The sequence below is a fragment of the Populus nigra genome, chromosome 5 (assembly GCF_951802175.1).
Source record: "Populus nigra chromosome 5, ddPopNigr1.1, whole genome shotgun sequence".
NCBI lineage: Eukaryota > Viridiplantae > Streptophyta > Magnoliopsida > Malpighiales > Salicaceae > Populus > Populus nigra.
Window position 1 is genome coordinate 5,041,552 of NC_084856.1, and position 14,809 is coordinate 5,056,360.

The window sequence follows — 14,809 nt, forward strand, 5'->3', positions numbered from 1 at the left end:
TCAATTTCCAATCAATCCAATGATGAAGGGTGAAATAAAAAAAGATATAAAAACTACACGAGTCAAACGAACAAACTCATGACCTGGGTTTCGAGATCAGGATAACCTCATAGAATGCAAACCGAAACAAATTATGAAACATAATTCTCAATCAACTCAATATTAAATGATGAAATTAAAAAGAAAATCAACTAAAAAAACAAAAAAAACAAAATTGAGCCGACCGTCCTAATCCCCGACCTGGATCATAAGATTGTGATAACCACATAAAAAGCAAATAAAAAAAATAAAAATTTCAATTCCCAATCAACCTAATTTGAAGGATTAAGTTGAAAAAAAAAAGAACAAAAAATAATTCGAGTCAACCCCGGTTAACCTGACAAACCTAGGTTAGAAGACTAGGATAACTCTATAGAAACTGATTCGAGAAAAAATTATAGATTTTAATTCTCAATCAATACAATGTTGAAGAAAGAAATTGAAATAAAAATTAATAAAAAAATGGACAAACCTAGTCAACACGGCTAACCTAAAAAATTTCGCAACCCGAGTTATGAGATAAAAAAAAAAAGGAGACTTCTGCAATGGGCTATGCCGCCCAAACCAACTAAGGAAAGTCTAGGATAACTTCATAAAAAATAAATTAAAATAAATTATGAAACTCTATACTAGAAAATCTAATATTGAATGATGAAATTAAAAAAAAAAATAAGTTTTTTTTAAAAAAAGAGGCCAAAAGATTTTAGGACTAAAGTGAAAAAGGACTTGGATTTTCACCATTCATTGCTATAATGAAAAGCCAAACCCTTATAGTAAATGCTAACTCGATGTGTTGTCCGCCCTTCACTGCAGGCTGAGAAAATTTTTTTGATGTAAAAAAAATATTAGGCTAAAAAATATTCAAGTCTCGAGTCATTTGTTCAAGTGATAGTTTAGATAATATGAAAAAACAACAACAATAAATACACAAAAAAACCAATGAAAAAAAGAATCATACCTCAGCCTATTCGGATTATCTAATAACCCAATATTAAGATAATAGAAGGAAAACTAGAAAAAAAGAAGTAAAACTTTAAAAAAAAAGAGAGAGAAGAAAACATCAACTTAAAAAAAGAAAAAAAAAACCCAAGAAAAACCAGGCGAACATGCTAAACCTGATCTAATCTTAAAACCTTGCAACTCGTTGAATCATGTACTCAATTTCAGTTAAGCTATGTAATCTTGAAGGATGAAATCATTAAAAAAACTTGCAAAAGCATAAAAAAAAAAGCAACAAAAAGAATAAGGATAAAATTTGAGAGAATAACAGTTAAGGAGGATGAAATTTAAAAAACAAATTCCAAACAAAATAAATAGCAATTAAAAGAATGAGTGCCAAAAAAATTGAAACATCATAGGGGATGAAATTGAAAAATATTTGTAATTTCATAGATTATTTATAGATTAAAAATGATAGGGAGTGAAATAGAAAGAAATTATTGAGGGCTAACCTAATAGAATCAAAATGCAAAAAATATTAACAAAAAAAAAACCCAAAAAAAAAGGATAAAAAAACATCAGTTTAGAAAAAGAAAAAAAAAACAAGTAAATCTGGCAAATCTCTTAAACCGGTCCAAACTCTAAAAGTCATAACTTATGAAATTTTTTATCCGGATTCAATTAAGAAACTTAATTCTCAACCAATTTAATAAAAAATAGTGAGGATAAAATTTAATAGAAAAAACCCAATGAGGATGCAATTTTTTTAAAAAAATAAAAATGATGTCTATTAAAATAAACAACAATTAAAAGAATAAAGGACAAATGTTAAATATATAAAAAATAATAGGAAGTGAAATTGAAAAACATTTGTAAAAACTAAGCAAACTCAGACAAATATCTTAAACCTAGTTAAATTTTAAAAACTCGTGATCCGGATCCAATCAAGAAATTTATTATGAGTCAATTTAAAAATTTAAATTTAAAAAACTTGTCAAAGCAAAAAAAATTGTCAAACAAAAGAATATGGATTAAATTTGATAGGAAAAAGAGAAAAACAAAGGAGAGTGAAATAGTAACATAAAAGCATTTATGATTTAAAATAAAAAATTATCAAGGCTAAAAAATTGGCAATTAAAAGAAAATGTATTAAATTTGATAGGAAAAGAAGCAAAGGAGGGTGAAATCGTAAAACAAAATCAATTGAAAAAATGATTTCAAACAAAAAATATCAATGAAAAGAATAGGGACCAAATTCAATAAATTACTCAAGATAAATAAAATCATAATAAAAAAAAATGGGACTAATTCCGAAGAACCAGCAAATTCAAGGGTTGTTTTTGAATTTTTAAGGGGATGACACAAAAATCTAGGTTGGGAAAAGAAAAAAAGAGGGAATAGAAATGGTTTCCGACACCAAACCACATCAAATCTTGGCACACGTGTCGTGTCATCTGGTCTGGGGTGCTAATACTTTTCAAACGTCATCCCAGAAAACAGTGTTTGATGGTCGGACAACCACCCCACGTGTTGCCCGAATGGTGTGGGGGTCGTCTACACGCTAATCCGTGTCACGCACATGCCAACATGTTTTTTTTTATTATATTTAATAAATATAATTTACAACAATACTCCTGAGTACCATTGAAAATTACAATAAAAACAATGTAAAATAACAAAAAAAACCCTTGAATGAGAGTTCAGCTGATTGCCTTTAAACATCAAAGTAATTACAGTATTCTAAAAAAATTAATAATACAAAAACAACCATGAGTTGTAGGTATTAAATTATTTTATTATAGGGTTAAATTAGTAATTTTACCATACAAAATAAAACAAAATTACTAATCTAACCATATACAATTAAAAAATAAATAATTGTATCATGCTAAAAAATACAATCTTACCCCAAATTCATAATTATGCTATTACAATAAATAATAATTCGTGTCTTGATGGGCAATAAATTCCTTAGGATTTATTTATTTATTTATTGCCAATGATATGATGCGACTACTTTTTAAAACCCTGATCTTTAAGCAAAGTAGCCGTAATAATACACTACTGTTGATGCATCCAATTGATTTTCAAATGCAAGATCCTTGGGCCGTTGTTGAATGAACTGGTTTTCTCGAAATCCACTTCGATGGCACTGATTATGCCAACGACAGTCAGGTTGATTCCGGGTATATTTTTAAAAAGAAACCAACGACCAATCCTTAATTTGTTTCCCTGTCGTCAGGACATCTACATGATCCAGTTGATATCCACCCCCGAATATTCTATCCTTGCAGACGCTGGGCTACATTATCCAATCCAAACTTTTTTTTTTTTTGGCATTTTTTTTCTTCAGTTGGGAATAATCCGTGAAGGATTTAAAATACGTTCTTGAAGGATCCGAATTTCACTTATCGATCACACATTTTAAAAGAATGCCACCAAGATAGAGAATAAGGCAAAAGGCTTATTCTTTTGCTAACCAGGAAAGAAAACACATTCAGTTTCAGCCACCGTTGTAAACACCTGTCCTTCGTTAAAAACATAAAGTTCAGAAGTCAAATTGCAATAACCATGGTTTTTTCCGGTCACATTTCCAGTACTAGCAAAGAACCATAATCCAATACTTGGAGTTGCGATATGTCAGAAATTTGACAGAATATAGCCCAACCCCACTCCATCTCACCCAATAAAATAAAGGAAATAAGAAAGAAAATATCATGAAGAGGAAAGAATAAGGATTTCTTTTGAATAAATATATTACAATTGCACATACAAAAAAAAAAAAAAAAAAACTGAAAAACAATCAAAACTTGTAATTACCAAGTAGTGCCTGGCTCATCGACGCCTGTGACGAGAGAAACTAGGGGAACCCACTGCTTGTGTGCCTCTATAGTTTCTTCCAGGGGAATCCATTAAGTTTCTGGAGGAATCCATTGATCCTCTATAGGAATAGGCAGCTTTAGCTGATTCTGGTACCGAGTCCAAGGGAATCGACTCAACAAAACATGCTGTATTGATACGAGTCCTCTCAAGCTCTGATTGAAGCAACTCAGAGCTACACTGCTGAGCAAGAGCCTAAACAACCCCCCCCCCCCCCCCAAAAAAAAAAGAAAAAAGAAAAAAAAAGAAATAAGAGAATTTAGCGACAACTGAATGAGCAAAATATAACAGAATGGATGACTGGGGTTTCCACAATGAGGATCCTGTAATGTCAATTTCCTTGTCTGTATATACACCATTTTAATCGAAATGAAATATCATTAATCCACTTCTCTTCACTCTGGAGCTTTCAAACATCAGGACATCAATCTATCATGGCAGATTAATACCAATGAGCAATAATGATGTACTCTAGTCATTCAGTGTAATTTCAAAACATAGACTCGCAAGACACACAGCATTAAGAGATGCAATGCAATATGATTCTTACAATCAAGTCATCTGGAGACACGGTCATTCCTTGCTGCCTATCATCTGCAAGTGCATCTTCGCTCCCACGAGTTGTTTTGCGTTGATGACCTGGATTCTCAACAGTTTCGGTGACATTCTCAGTGGCTTTCTCCAACAGCACCCCTTGTAAGGACTTAAGAGACTCCCTTGCATCAGGTGTGAGATAGGGATTTAATATGGTCTCGAAATATTCCAGCTGCCAGAGAAGCATGTCTTAGAAACAAATGTCTTTACCGTGCAAGATAAGACATCTAGATTAAAAAGCTGCGGCCAGTAGATGAACTAAGCAATTCTAGTGTTAAATCCTACAACATTTTCATAAAAAAATTCACAAGAATGTCAGCCATTATTTTTTCTTGTATTTCGATATGCATGTTTTTTATGTCCTTTTTCCTTTTCAGGGGTGGGAGGCATTGTTGGGTCAGCAAGATGATTATGAGTATATATCATGTTTAAGTGTGCATGTGAAGCAGAAAAGTTCAACAAATATCAGCCATAAGGGAACTTGGAAGCAAATAGCATTCATCACACAGCATAAAATGCAACAATTATATAGTTTTCGGGTGCAAGTGGCTGGATTCAAGAATTTTTCACCGTGAGAAAAATTGTGCTTTACCTCGAACATGAGCTGACAGAAGCCATTTGCATCAAGAGACCTAAGATCTTTGCTTTTGTTTTCATCATAAAGGCTCAGAAAAGTATCGATAAGACCTTCAACTAGAATGCCAAGTGTCTTGTCCAGGAGGGGTTTAGCACAAGCAAAAACCTGAGATGGGAAAATTTATGTTTCAGAATACATTTGATTGGGCAATAACAACAAAGGATAGTTATCGAGCATAGGAACAAGCATTCCTTAAATACAGTCTAGAGTACAAAGTATATGATTTCTAAAGCGGTCAACTTGTTATGATTTCATGGAAGTGTAGCTTTGACACAGCTGAATCCCACATAGCAATATAAAGAAAGCATAAATACAATTTCAAAGATCATGCTACAAAAATATGAAGATCAATGCATATAAAAAGCATATACACTCCAGGGATAAAAATTAAATACCTCTGAATGCACAGCTACTAAAGTGTGTAATAACTCCACCGCCGCATCACGCACACCCTGAAAGGTATTCCATGTATTGTCATTACAAAATTGCTTTCCCCAGCGCAATCTTGGAAAGAAGCAAAGCAATTAACCAATTACAAAATCAGCACATCCTTACTTTAACTGCAGGAGCTGCTCCCCATTGAACACCAGAGTTCAGCAAATAATCCATAGCTGCTGTTCTGATCAAATTTGCCTGTCGGGAAGACACAGAATTACTTATTTAAAGAGCCAAAAACAAATGAAAGGACTTATACTCATTTGGAATCAATTTCATGAAGAGCCACCAAACATATATATATCCACTCTTGGAAGTCCCAAGTCCATATATTTGGACTGTCCTGATCACCTAAAAGGAAACTGGTCCAGCAAAGGACCACAGAAAAAAAAGCAGGAGATACCCCCTGAATTGATCTCCTCACGCTAGCATAGCCATCTAGTACTCTATTTGTGTTTGTACTCTAACCACATAATACGTAGTTCTGGTCCAGCAAAAGACTCAGAGGAAGACAAAGCTAAACCTACCATCTAAATCAATATCCTCGCAGCAGCATAGCTACGTATTCTGATCTCCTCATGCTAGTGCATGGAAAATTACTAAATTTAAACCATGTTAAGCCATACCTTTGCAAAAGTATACTGAGCAAGGACCTTCTCTTCAAGTCCAGAGAAAGACATCACTAGATCCTGAATATCACTGTCCTCTTCATCCTTTCCCCTGAGTAGAAAATAAGAGATCGCACCTTCATAATAGTAATCAAGAGGGGGGCATATGGGAATGTATGTGCACTTTCAAACATACATGATATTTCTGACTTCTGAGGAAGAGGGGAAAGAGTTCACTACCTGGACTGCGACCATATCATTTTATACTTGTTGAACAACTCATATGAAAGTTCGTCTTTGCAGTATCCAATATTACTCAAAACTAACAGCAATTGTTGATGTGAATCAACAATACTACCTTCGAGATCAGATGATGATTTTTCTTCTGATTCATGAGAATACCCATTCTGTAAATGCAAACTTTCTTTGCTTGATTTGTTAAGGGCAGGCTCACTTCCAATTTGTTCCAAATGGCCTGACCAATGAGGGATACAGACAGAAAGCATCATAAATTAATAAATGGACATGTCTTCCTTCCAAACATAAAATAGGAATAAGTTATTCATTGTACCAGCAAAATCGAGGAAACAGTTTAAGAAGGTAAGTCGGACAGATTCTTCAATTTCTTGTAGCAGTGCAAACATATCTTCTGACTTTCCAGCCTCGCTCCTCAAGGACTGAATCATTCTGAAAAGCAGAATGCTCAAAAGTCTTACTCATATATATCCATTTAAGAAATGAAGAAAAGGCAGGAATTCACTTGTTTTTCAGCTTTTATCTAGCAAGAAAATAGTACAAAACACCTACACTAGAAATCCGACATGATCCACAAGACGTTCTTAACTTCCAACCTTACATCGAGGTCATCAGCAAGCTCCATAAATTTCTGCTAGTCTATGAAACAATTCCAAAGATCATAACTAATTATGTGTAAAGGTAATCTCTGATGACTTACTGACTGGTTTGATCCATTGCAGAGGCAATAACTGAGCGGAACGCTAGAGGCAAGAAAGAAATTGTGTATGGAGATTTATTTCTTTCAAGAATATATACTGGAATCCAAGTTTCTTCTTTTGATATCTCTTCTGCCGTTGTCCGCATCCAAGAGCAAAGCCTAAGTATGTAAATCTTTGTCATCTCTGCCTGAAGGGTTCTAAGTGCCATCACTGTCACAAAAAGGTGAAACGCTAAGAACTTAGAAACTGAAGAAATGATGGCTAATGAAATATTTCACACACCAGCATTAGATGGAGCTGATTCTTTCACTTCGAAAGCTTGGCAGGCCTTAGATATTTCCTTTATAGCATCACTCATGTAAGACCGGAGAATGTTTGATTCTTCAAGATCACGGAAAGTGTTATGAACCTGCAATAGAAGTAACATTTGGAAAGACCTGCTAAACTGTCTGTCTGAATTGACAAAATCACTATACAGCAGATGCAGTTTTCAAAAGACAGATTGAAACTTCAATCTCAAGGTAGAAAAAGGTCAAAATTGCCAGGCAAACGCATTATCAATGCCTCATTGGATAATCTGCCAAGGAGATTTTCTATAATACCACAAAGACAGTCATAAAACTTTCAAAAATAAAATCTTTCCGGCAAACCAGGTTGTCAAAACCAGACCAGGCTTGTTTTAAGCTGACCAGATTGGGATCAAGTCTGGATACAGGCATACAGCCCAACTGACCCCTCAAACCCAGAGTTGGTCAGACACATTGAAGAGCCAGGTAACCTGTCCGAAAGAGGCAAAAACAGGTCACGATATGGTTAAAGATCGAGAAATGACCAGTTTGTGAAGTTACAATTTGGATTAACTATGAAAAGTTTTTTTCCATGTACACCCCTAGTTGCTTGCACTTTGATCCTTAGTTACCTCTAAAAATTTGCAAAATTAACCTTTTTCTGATTTTGTAGAACATTCACTACATTTAAACGTTCTACTTCGAAATCCCAATTTAAGTTGAGTTGAACCTCCAACATTAACCTGCTCTCTTTTGAAATTCCTTACCTAGGCAAAACTTGAAACCTTGCTATAGCCTCCAATTAGAAACCAAAGAATTTCCAAAAAACACAAACTACTTCTATTCAAACTAAAAAGGGCTTAAAGAGAAATTGTCCAAACATAAACTATAGACAAATGACTGCATGATGCATGCTCACCTTAGTTTCATATGCAGATATGGTACCTCGTATCATACCAGCAACTTCATCGAGAGAATGATTAGAGTACCTCCCATCTCCAATCTTTTCCTCGCTTTTAGTTGCTGAAGCATTAACATTTGATTCAGCAGAAACTTGGGAAGACTGAAAAAATAAGATCCAGAAAATCAAAATGAAGGCTGAAATTAACTTGCACAGAAAAAATGAACAGATCTTCATTTAATCTCAAAAGGGAATTAAAAAGATAGAGAAACCAAGACAATAATTTTGATACATGGCTTTTGTCGCTGCATTTATCAAGGCTAAGAGATTATAATTTTTAATCCTTTATTTTACATTTTTAAAAGCTTCAAGCTGGGCTGTTATAGCAAGCACTTGTTCCAAAAGGACGGAGATGCCTGCATCTTAGCAACAAAGCCACTAATCTCATGAGTGCAAGGAAAAACAAGGTTGCCGAGGAAGAATATTATAACAGTGCAATATTCAGTAAGCCTCTAAAAAAAGCTACTTTCAGTTTTTTCGAGTGACTCCTCAACCTTTTCTGATTATTCTAATTTATCAATATAACATTGATGCTGCAACATAAAGTGCCGCTATTAATGGTTGCTCTGCACCTGCTAATAAACAAAATCGCAAAGAGCCTGAAGATATTGACAAGGACTACATGTCATAACCAAAAGTATTAACCTAAATATTGGCTTATTCAGCTTCTCCCTGTCTGTCCAACATTCCAGTAGCTGATACATTAGAAGATCTAGATCAATTCTTAATGATAAAAGTACCATGATAAAAGAATGGTTGATAGAACTGAAGTTTCAGTATGAACCGGATGCATAAAAGCCGCATGTTCCATTTTTAATTGATAGAACTGAAGTTTCAGTATGAACCGGATGCATAAAAGCCGCATGTTCCATTTTTAATTAATTTTAAAAAAGTATTTATGGAAGACAAGTAAAGTTCTTAATGCAAGTTAAAATCTAAGAAGAAAGACAATGTCCAAAATACCTTTGCAAATTTCCCACTGAAAACAGAGAGAGCAACTTTCCAAAAAGCTGGTATGTGATGTGTAATCACAGCAGTCAACCTTCTGATAAACTTTCCTCTAAGAGCATCAACTTCTTCACCAGTCAAATCAACTGGCTGGGAATCTACTGACAGAGGGATGTTCCCCAGGGTGAGAGAATAGTTGACATCTGACTGAAAGTAATAAGATATATACAAAGTAAAATCATCGTTCAGCAAACCAATGGGCCAATACATAAATGTAACAGAATAATTTGCGATGATTGCACGTACAGATTGATTCAGATTTTGTTGAATTTGCCTCCACTTTGCATCAGAGAAAGCTCTTTCACGCATCTCATTATGCAAAGTTTCCATTCTTGCTTCTTGATCTAAGGTGCACTTCTCAAGCAATCCTCGAATTCTGTGATTCTGCCAAAGGGACAAAGCTTAAGAATCCATAAATCAGCCTTCCAATTGTGTTTAAATCAGAAGCTAATACAAAACCCATATATTTTCTGTTAATCTGTTTTTTTATGAATTCATTCTTTAAATATTTATGTGTTAAAGCAAAACGAATTACATGCATGGCATGTCTTATTAAGATTAGTTATGAATTCACTGACCTGCACATTAAAATAATGCCACACAGGATCCGACTCAGGGTCCAGCTCCAACAACAGTCTCACTGTGTTCTCAAGCTAAATAAACAGGACAAATACTTTAGTAGACACAACAAAAAAAATTTGGCAACAATTAATTTCATACAGACGAGAAGTTCCACTCAGACACTGTATGATCTGTTTACTGCTTATGCATAACTGCACCAGCCATACCAACCATAACCCACCAAGTACATTGGTATCGGAAGCTAAGGCAACATGTCCACTTGAATTGTTTCACTTAAATGCACTTCTATTGAACAACTACAGAAGTCTGTAAGCTTAGTGGTCAAGGGTGTGAATGTCATCGTGTACAAGATTATAATGTAACATTCTATTGCACAATGGTTTTTCCAACATATGATTGTTTTTCTCCAACCACAGTGAGGCACAAAAGCAAACAAACCATTCCAATATATAGTTTTTTTTTTCCTCCACTCAGAGAGAGACAAAAACAAACAAACTATTATCTTATACATTAACATGAGAATGTTTATATTAGTGGGTAATCCCTATTACCATATTACAGTCTCAATAAACTAGGAAAAACAGAGCCTTAGATCATTGTTGATTTTGAATTTCCTGTACAGAAATGGACTTCGCAGTGTAAAATTAGTAACCTTACATTTGTAAGATCTATTTGTGGATCTTCCATAGACTTGTAAAGTGTGCCTTTGAACTCATTTACCACCTTTTCAACCTCTTCAAGAACACGTTTTAGTATGTTTACCTGAAATTGACATAAAACAGTAAGCATGCATCCGTAAGAAAAAAAAAATGAGGAAAAGAATAGTGTTCTGCAACTGATCCAAAAGAACAGGGAAATTTAGACATTGTTTTAAATATGTTCTGCCAAAAAACACATGCTGTGGGACTTAGCTGTATCTAAGCTTTTTGATGATGCAAAGTAGTACATAAGGACATATTTGGATATTATAGAGTGAGGTACTGTTATTGATATGGGAAATCACAAGGCAAAAAGGAGAGGACGTTTCATGTTTAAACATGGATGTCAAGAACAGTCTCACCATATTCATTTCATTTTCTCACCCAAAAGAGGCTCGACCTTATAGACCCTATCCCACTTGAAGAATAACCTTCCAACAATAAGGCCAAAGCACTCGAATATCAGATATTTCTTACAGTTTATAAATGGAATCAAATAAACCCATGGATTTTCATTCAACATTAACACGCATCACAATGATGACCAAAATTTCCTGATTTTGCTAGGTAGTTCATACAAAGCAAGTTTGGACAGAAATGCCGCAAGAAGACTGGCTGGGGCTGACTATGCTCTACCATACCAAATGGGAAAGACCATGGAAAAGACCATCCATGACTGGCAATTGCCAGAGGAATGCAGAAAAGTCATTTTTATGATGATCACTGCATCTACAACAACTGAGGTTTAGGAATATCAAATTGGATATAAAACGGTAGAGCATACTCCATATCAAAAAGTCTTGACAGTAAAGCCTCAGCATTAGCACAGGTCAGAAAAAAAATAAGCATGTATGGGCAAAGTTCAACAAATAAAACCCTTAAAACCTTAAGATTATACTTTGATGCATCTGCCTCAACCAAACAATATGACAGTAAATTAACTCTTGATTCTTGCATACGTGAGAGGGTAGAGCAATTGACTTCGCCTTCTTGTATTCCCTAACCGCCAAGTCATATTCGCCCTTACCAATGCTCCCACGAATTGTACTAGGCAAGTTAAACAGTGTTCGGAATCTCTGAAGCATTCCTTGCACGGATCTTATCTTCTCAGTTTGGGCCTAGTTTCAGAAACAAAATGAGCTAAGTGACCTTTGATGCATAAAAAGGTATCAACTTCAAACAAGATATAAAATGTTATTTCCCACAAACCTGTCTCTCAAATAGAGGCTCAAAAGCACGATTGGCCAGCAAGCTTACTCCTTGCATGCAGTTAAACAGGTGAGAAGTCCCAGAACCTTCAGGATCTTCTTCAATCCGTCTCAGTTTTGATTCTATATCTGTAAATGAATAATTGGTTCCAACATCAAGATCAATACAGCACTAAGCATATAACTATTGGGTGCAATTCCAGTAAGCCTTGCATAGCAAAAACCATGTCCAATGAAAACTGTGTGTAATCCAAATCTCCAGCTCACTTGCCACAGTTAACGAGTAAATCTAGCAAGCCAAGTGACATGATGATTGCATACCATCAATTGTAGTCTTGCAAGAGACAAAGCAGTCAAAATTGTCTTTAACCAACTGTTTTCTCTGTTGAGTCCGTCCTTTGAGATCAGTTTTCAAAGCAAGTGTGCCAGCCTCCAAGTCTGCTGCGCTTGTATCTTGATGTATTCGGGATAGGAATAGCTTTGAGTCAAAGTTTTCAGAGAAATACAACAGCTTCTCTGCATATATAAACATTAAAAATTGTAGTCAGCCATAATAACCACCAATATAAATAGCTTCCAAAAGTAGACAACTATTTCTTCCTAGTGAATTAATTCTATCTTCTCATATAGTCTTATTCACAACTTATGGCACCAGTGTTGACTTCTGCGCAATCAAGAGTCAAAAAGCAGGTGGCTAATACCCCCAATGGATTAATTCAATGGGAGTATCATTGCTGAAGGATTAATTCTATCAACGAAACTCCTAAGGATCTTAGGATCTTGCCACTTCTCTCATGGTTTTGAGAATGTCATTTCATTTATCTATTGCTGACAGATGAAAAACATGAAGATCAGAGCTGAATTTAAATAAAGCTCTTATGATTGTTAGTTTTGAAAAGTGAATACTCCTAAAATAACAAGGATTTATGGATATCTCTTATGGCATTACACACAAGAGCATGCTAGTGATATGCAGACTTAATGGTTTTGCTCTAATTTAACTAGTATTTAGCTCTTGATGATATCGCATGATACCAGAATGAGGAAGAAAAAAATTATTTGGCAATTCAGAAATGTATTTTATTGAATGCAATGACATGTAATTATATGAAATGAAACTAATAGTTAATTACGTTGAATGGGGGGGAAATGCGAGGGGGTGGAGAAATACCACGAAGGTTATTGTGCAAATGATCTTTATCAGATTTTGATGGAGAGCTTTCTGATGAATCAGCGATCAACCTCAATGATTTGTTATCTATAATCCTGTGAATGCACAATAAACTCGGGTGAACACTTACCACAAGTAATGTTAAAAGGCGAACATCAAGAAAACATATACTTCAGTCTCCTATAGGAGCACATTTTATGGTTCTAGATTATAGAGGGAATCAATTAACAGTTCCACTTTTGAAATATCATAAATTCTTGCTTCTTCAAGCTATCACAAATGTCTAGAAAGCTGAAATCCTCAAAATAATATCAACTAGCACAATCCATGAGCCAAATCAAGCCTCGGAAACTGAAAAACGTTGCTTATCGACGAAAAATACATATGAGAAGCTTACCCTAACCCAAGTGGATCAATGCATTCCATGCCACGGGGAAATGATTGCAGAGTGATAAGCCCCTTTCTAACCACTGCCGAAGGCTTCCGCTCAAACTTTTGAGCCGCTGGTGCAGTTCTCGACTCTCGCATGTCACGAACCCTACGAGAAAGCTGTCATAAGAGCACAACTTCAGCACCTTCAATAAACTAACTATTTAAAACTAAATTGCACATGATTCTTCCTGAATCATCAGTAATGCCTAATATATCATTCTCCGAAACAAAAGAAATCAACTCGACACTGTATAATTACCAGAGGTTTCTATCATTATTCCCACCTATAATACATATATATATATATGTACACACACATCGATAAAAATTGAAGAGAGTTTTGTGCATACCTCAGCTTCATCAACTCTTTTCCAACAATCAGGCTCTTCTCCATCCCACCCACTCTCCTCCTCCCTCCCTCCGCTGCCACGTCCAGCTCTCCCTCTCGCTGCCGCACCTCCTTCACCGCCACGATCCTTACTAACCTCCTCATCTCCGCTCGATATGCTCAGCATTTCCACCTCCGAATCATCCTCCTCCTCCACCGCTCTCCTGTTCTTCGGCTGCTGCGGCTGATTCGCCATGTTCGTCGTCGAAGCCGGCCTCTGCGGTGGAGGCCGTTGCCTCGGTTGCTGGACGAAATTGACCACCGGCTTGCGCTGATTCGACGACGGTCCCTGGTAGTTGAGATCGCGTTGAGCTTGTTCCTTTAACGCCATCTGGAGAAGCTCGTCGTCATCGTCGCTATCGCTTGACATTTTCGTAAATTAAGGGAGTTTTTGGGGGTTTCGGTTTTCAATTTCGGGATAGACCAGGTCTGTTATGCTGATTATATGGTTTTAACCTGAGGCAAATGTCAGGGGAGGGATTTTTTGGGGTGTAATTTTATGGTTTTGGTATGAATGAGTGGATTTTAAAGCAAGTGGCGCTTGAGAAGGATTGTTTCTATTGGTTAGTTTTTTTTCTTTCCTTTTCTTTTGGTATTTTATATTTAATGTACAGGGTAAGGTTATTTTTTTTTATAATGCGTTATTTTTTATTTTATTTTTTAAAAGTGTGGAGTGGTGATTAAAAGTTTGTGAGGAAGGGATATAGATAGCTCTTTTGGCGGGTGTAATTAAGAGCGTGTAGCATTTTGTGCGCGCGCGCGTTGATGGGTTTCTCACGAGGAATAAAAGCGAAGACAGAGATACGACTATGAGATTTTTTATTATTCCCATCTACCTGGAAACTGTGTATATGTATTTGCGTTAAAAATAGATTTTTTAAAAAATACCATTCGATTTGCCACGTGCGAGCTAGTACGTTGGCTGTTTCTCATGGGTTTTCCGGTTTTGGGCGGGCGCTTGAAACTACCAAAGATCTTTATAGTTT

At 35.6% G+C, this 14,809-nt stretch overlaps 1 protein-coding gene across 2 annotated transcripts; it reads right to left on the minus strand.

The window, feature by feature from the left end:
* Positions 1-3,538: 3,538 nt before the first annotated feature.
* On the minus strand, positions 3,539-14,372 carry LOC133693886 (exocyst complex component SEC5A-like). 2 transcript variants are annotated; one of them, XM_062115248.1, is made up of 21 exons: positions 13,786-14,370; positions 13,401-13,552; positions 13,004-13,098; positions 12,154-12,348; positions 11,834-11,961; positions 11,584-11,742; positions 10,584-10,688; positions 9,923-9,997; positions 9,591-9,728; positions 9,300-9,491; positions 8,295-8,438; positions 7,371-7,497; positions 7,088-7,298; positions 6,704-6,819; positions 6,373-6,607; positions 6,151-6,244; positions 5,645-5,722; positions 5,485-5,541; positions 5,045-5,194; positions 4,409-4,624; positions 3,539-4,053 (listed from the first exon to the last, which is right to left on the minus strand). In XM_062115248.1, the coding sequence occupies exons 1-21, from the start codon at positions 14,191-14,193 to the stop codon at positions 3,814-3,816; spliced, it is 3,315 nt and encodes a 1,104-aa protein (XP_061971232.1). In that variant the 5' UTR covers positions 14,194-14,370; the 3' UTR covers positions 3,539-3,813. The 2 variants fall into 2 exon arrangements, with proteins under 2 accessions (XP_061971232.1, XP_061971233.1); XM_062115249.1 differs by lacking the exon at positions 3,539-4,053 and adding an exon at positions 4,133-4,287 and having other exon boundaries at positions 13,786-14,372.
* Positions 14,373-14,809: the final 437 nt, after the last annotated feature.

Excerpts from the sequence above, each read along its gene's own strand:
- LOC133693886 (XM_062115248.1), bottom strand. The coding sequence starts at position 14,193 with ATGTCAAGCGATAGCGACGATGACGACGAGCTTCTCCAGATGGCGTTA. Across the intron at positions 13,099-13,400 it reads ATTGATCCACTTGGGTTAGG|GATTATAGATAACAAATCAT; the intron begins GTAAGCTTCTCA and ends GTGCATTCACAG. Across the intron at positions 4,625-5,044 it reads TCTGTCAGCTCATGTTCGAG|CTGGAATATTTCGAGACCAT; the intron begins GTAAAGCACAAT and ends CTTCTCTGGCAG.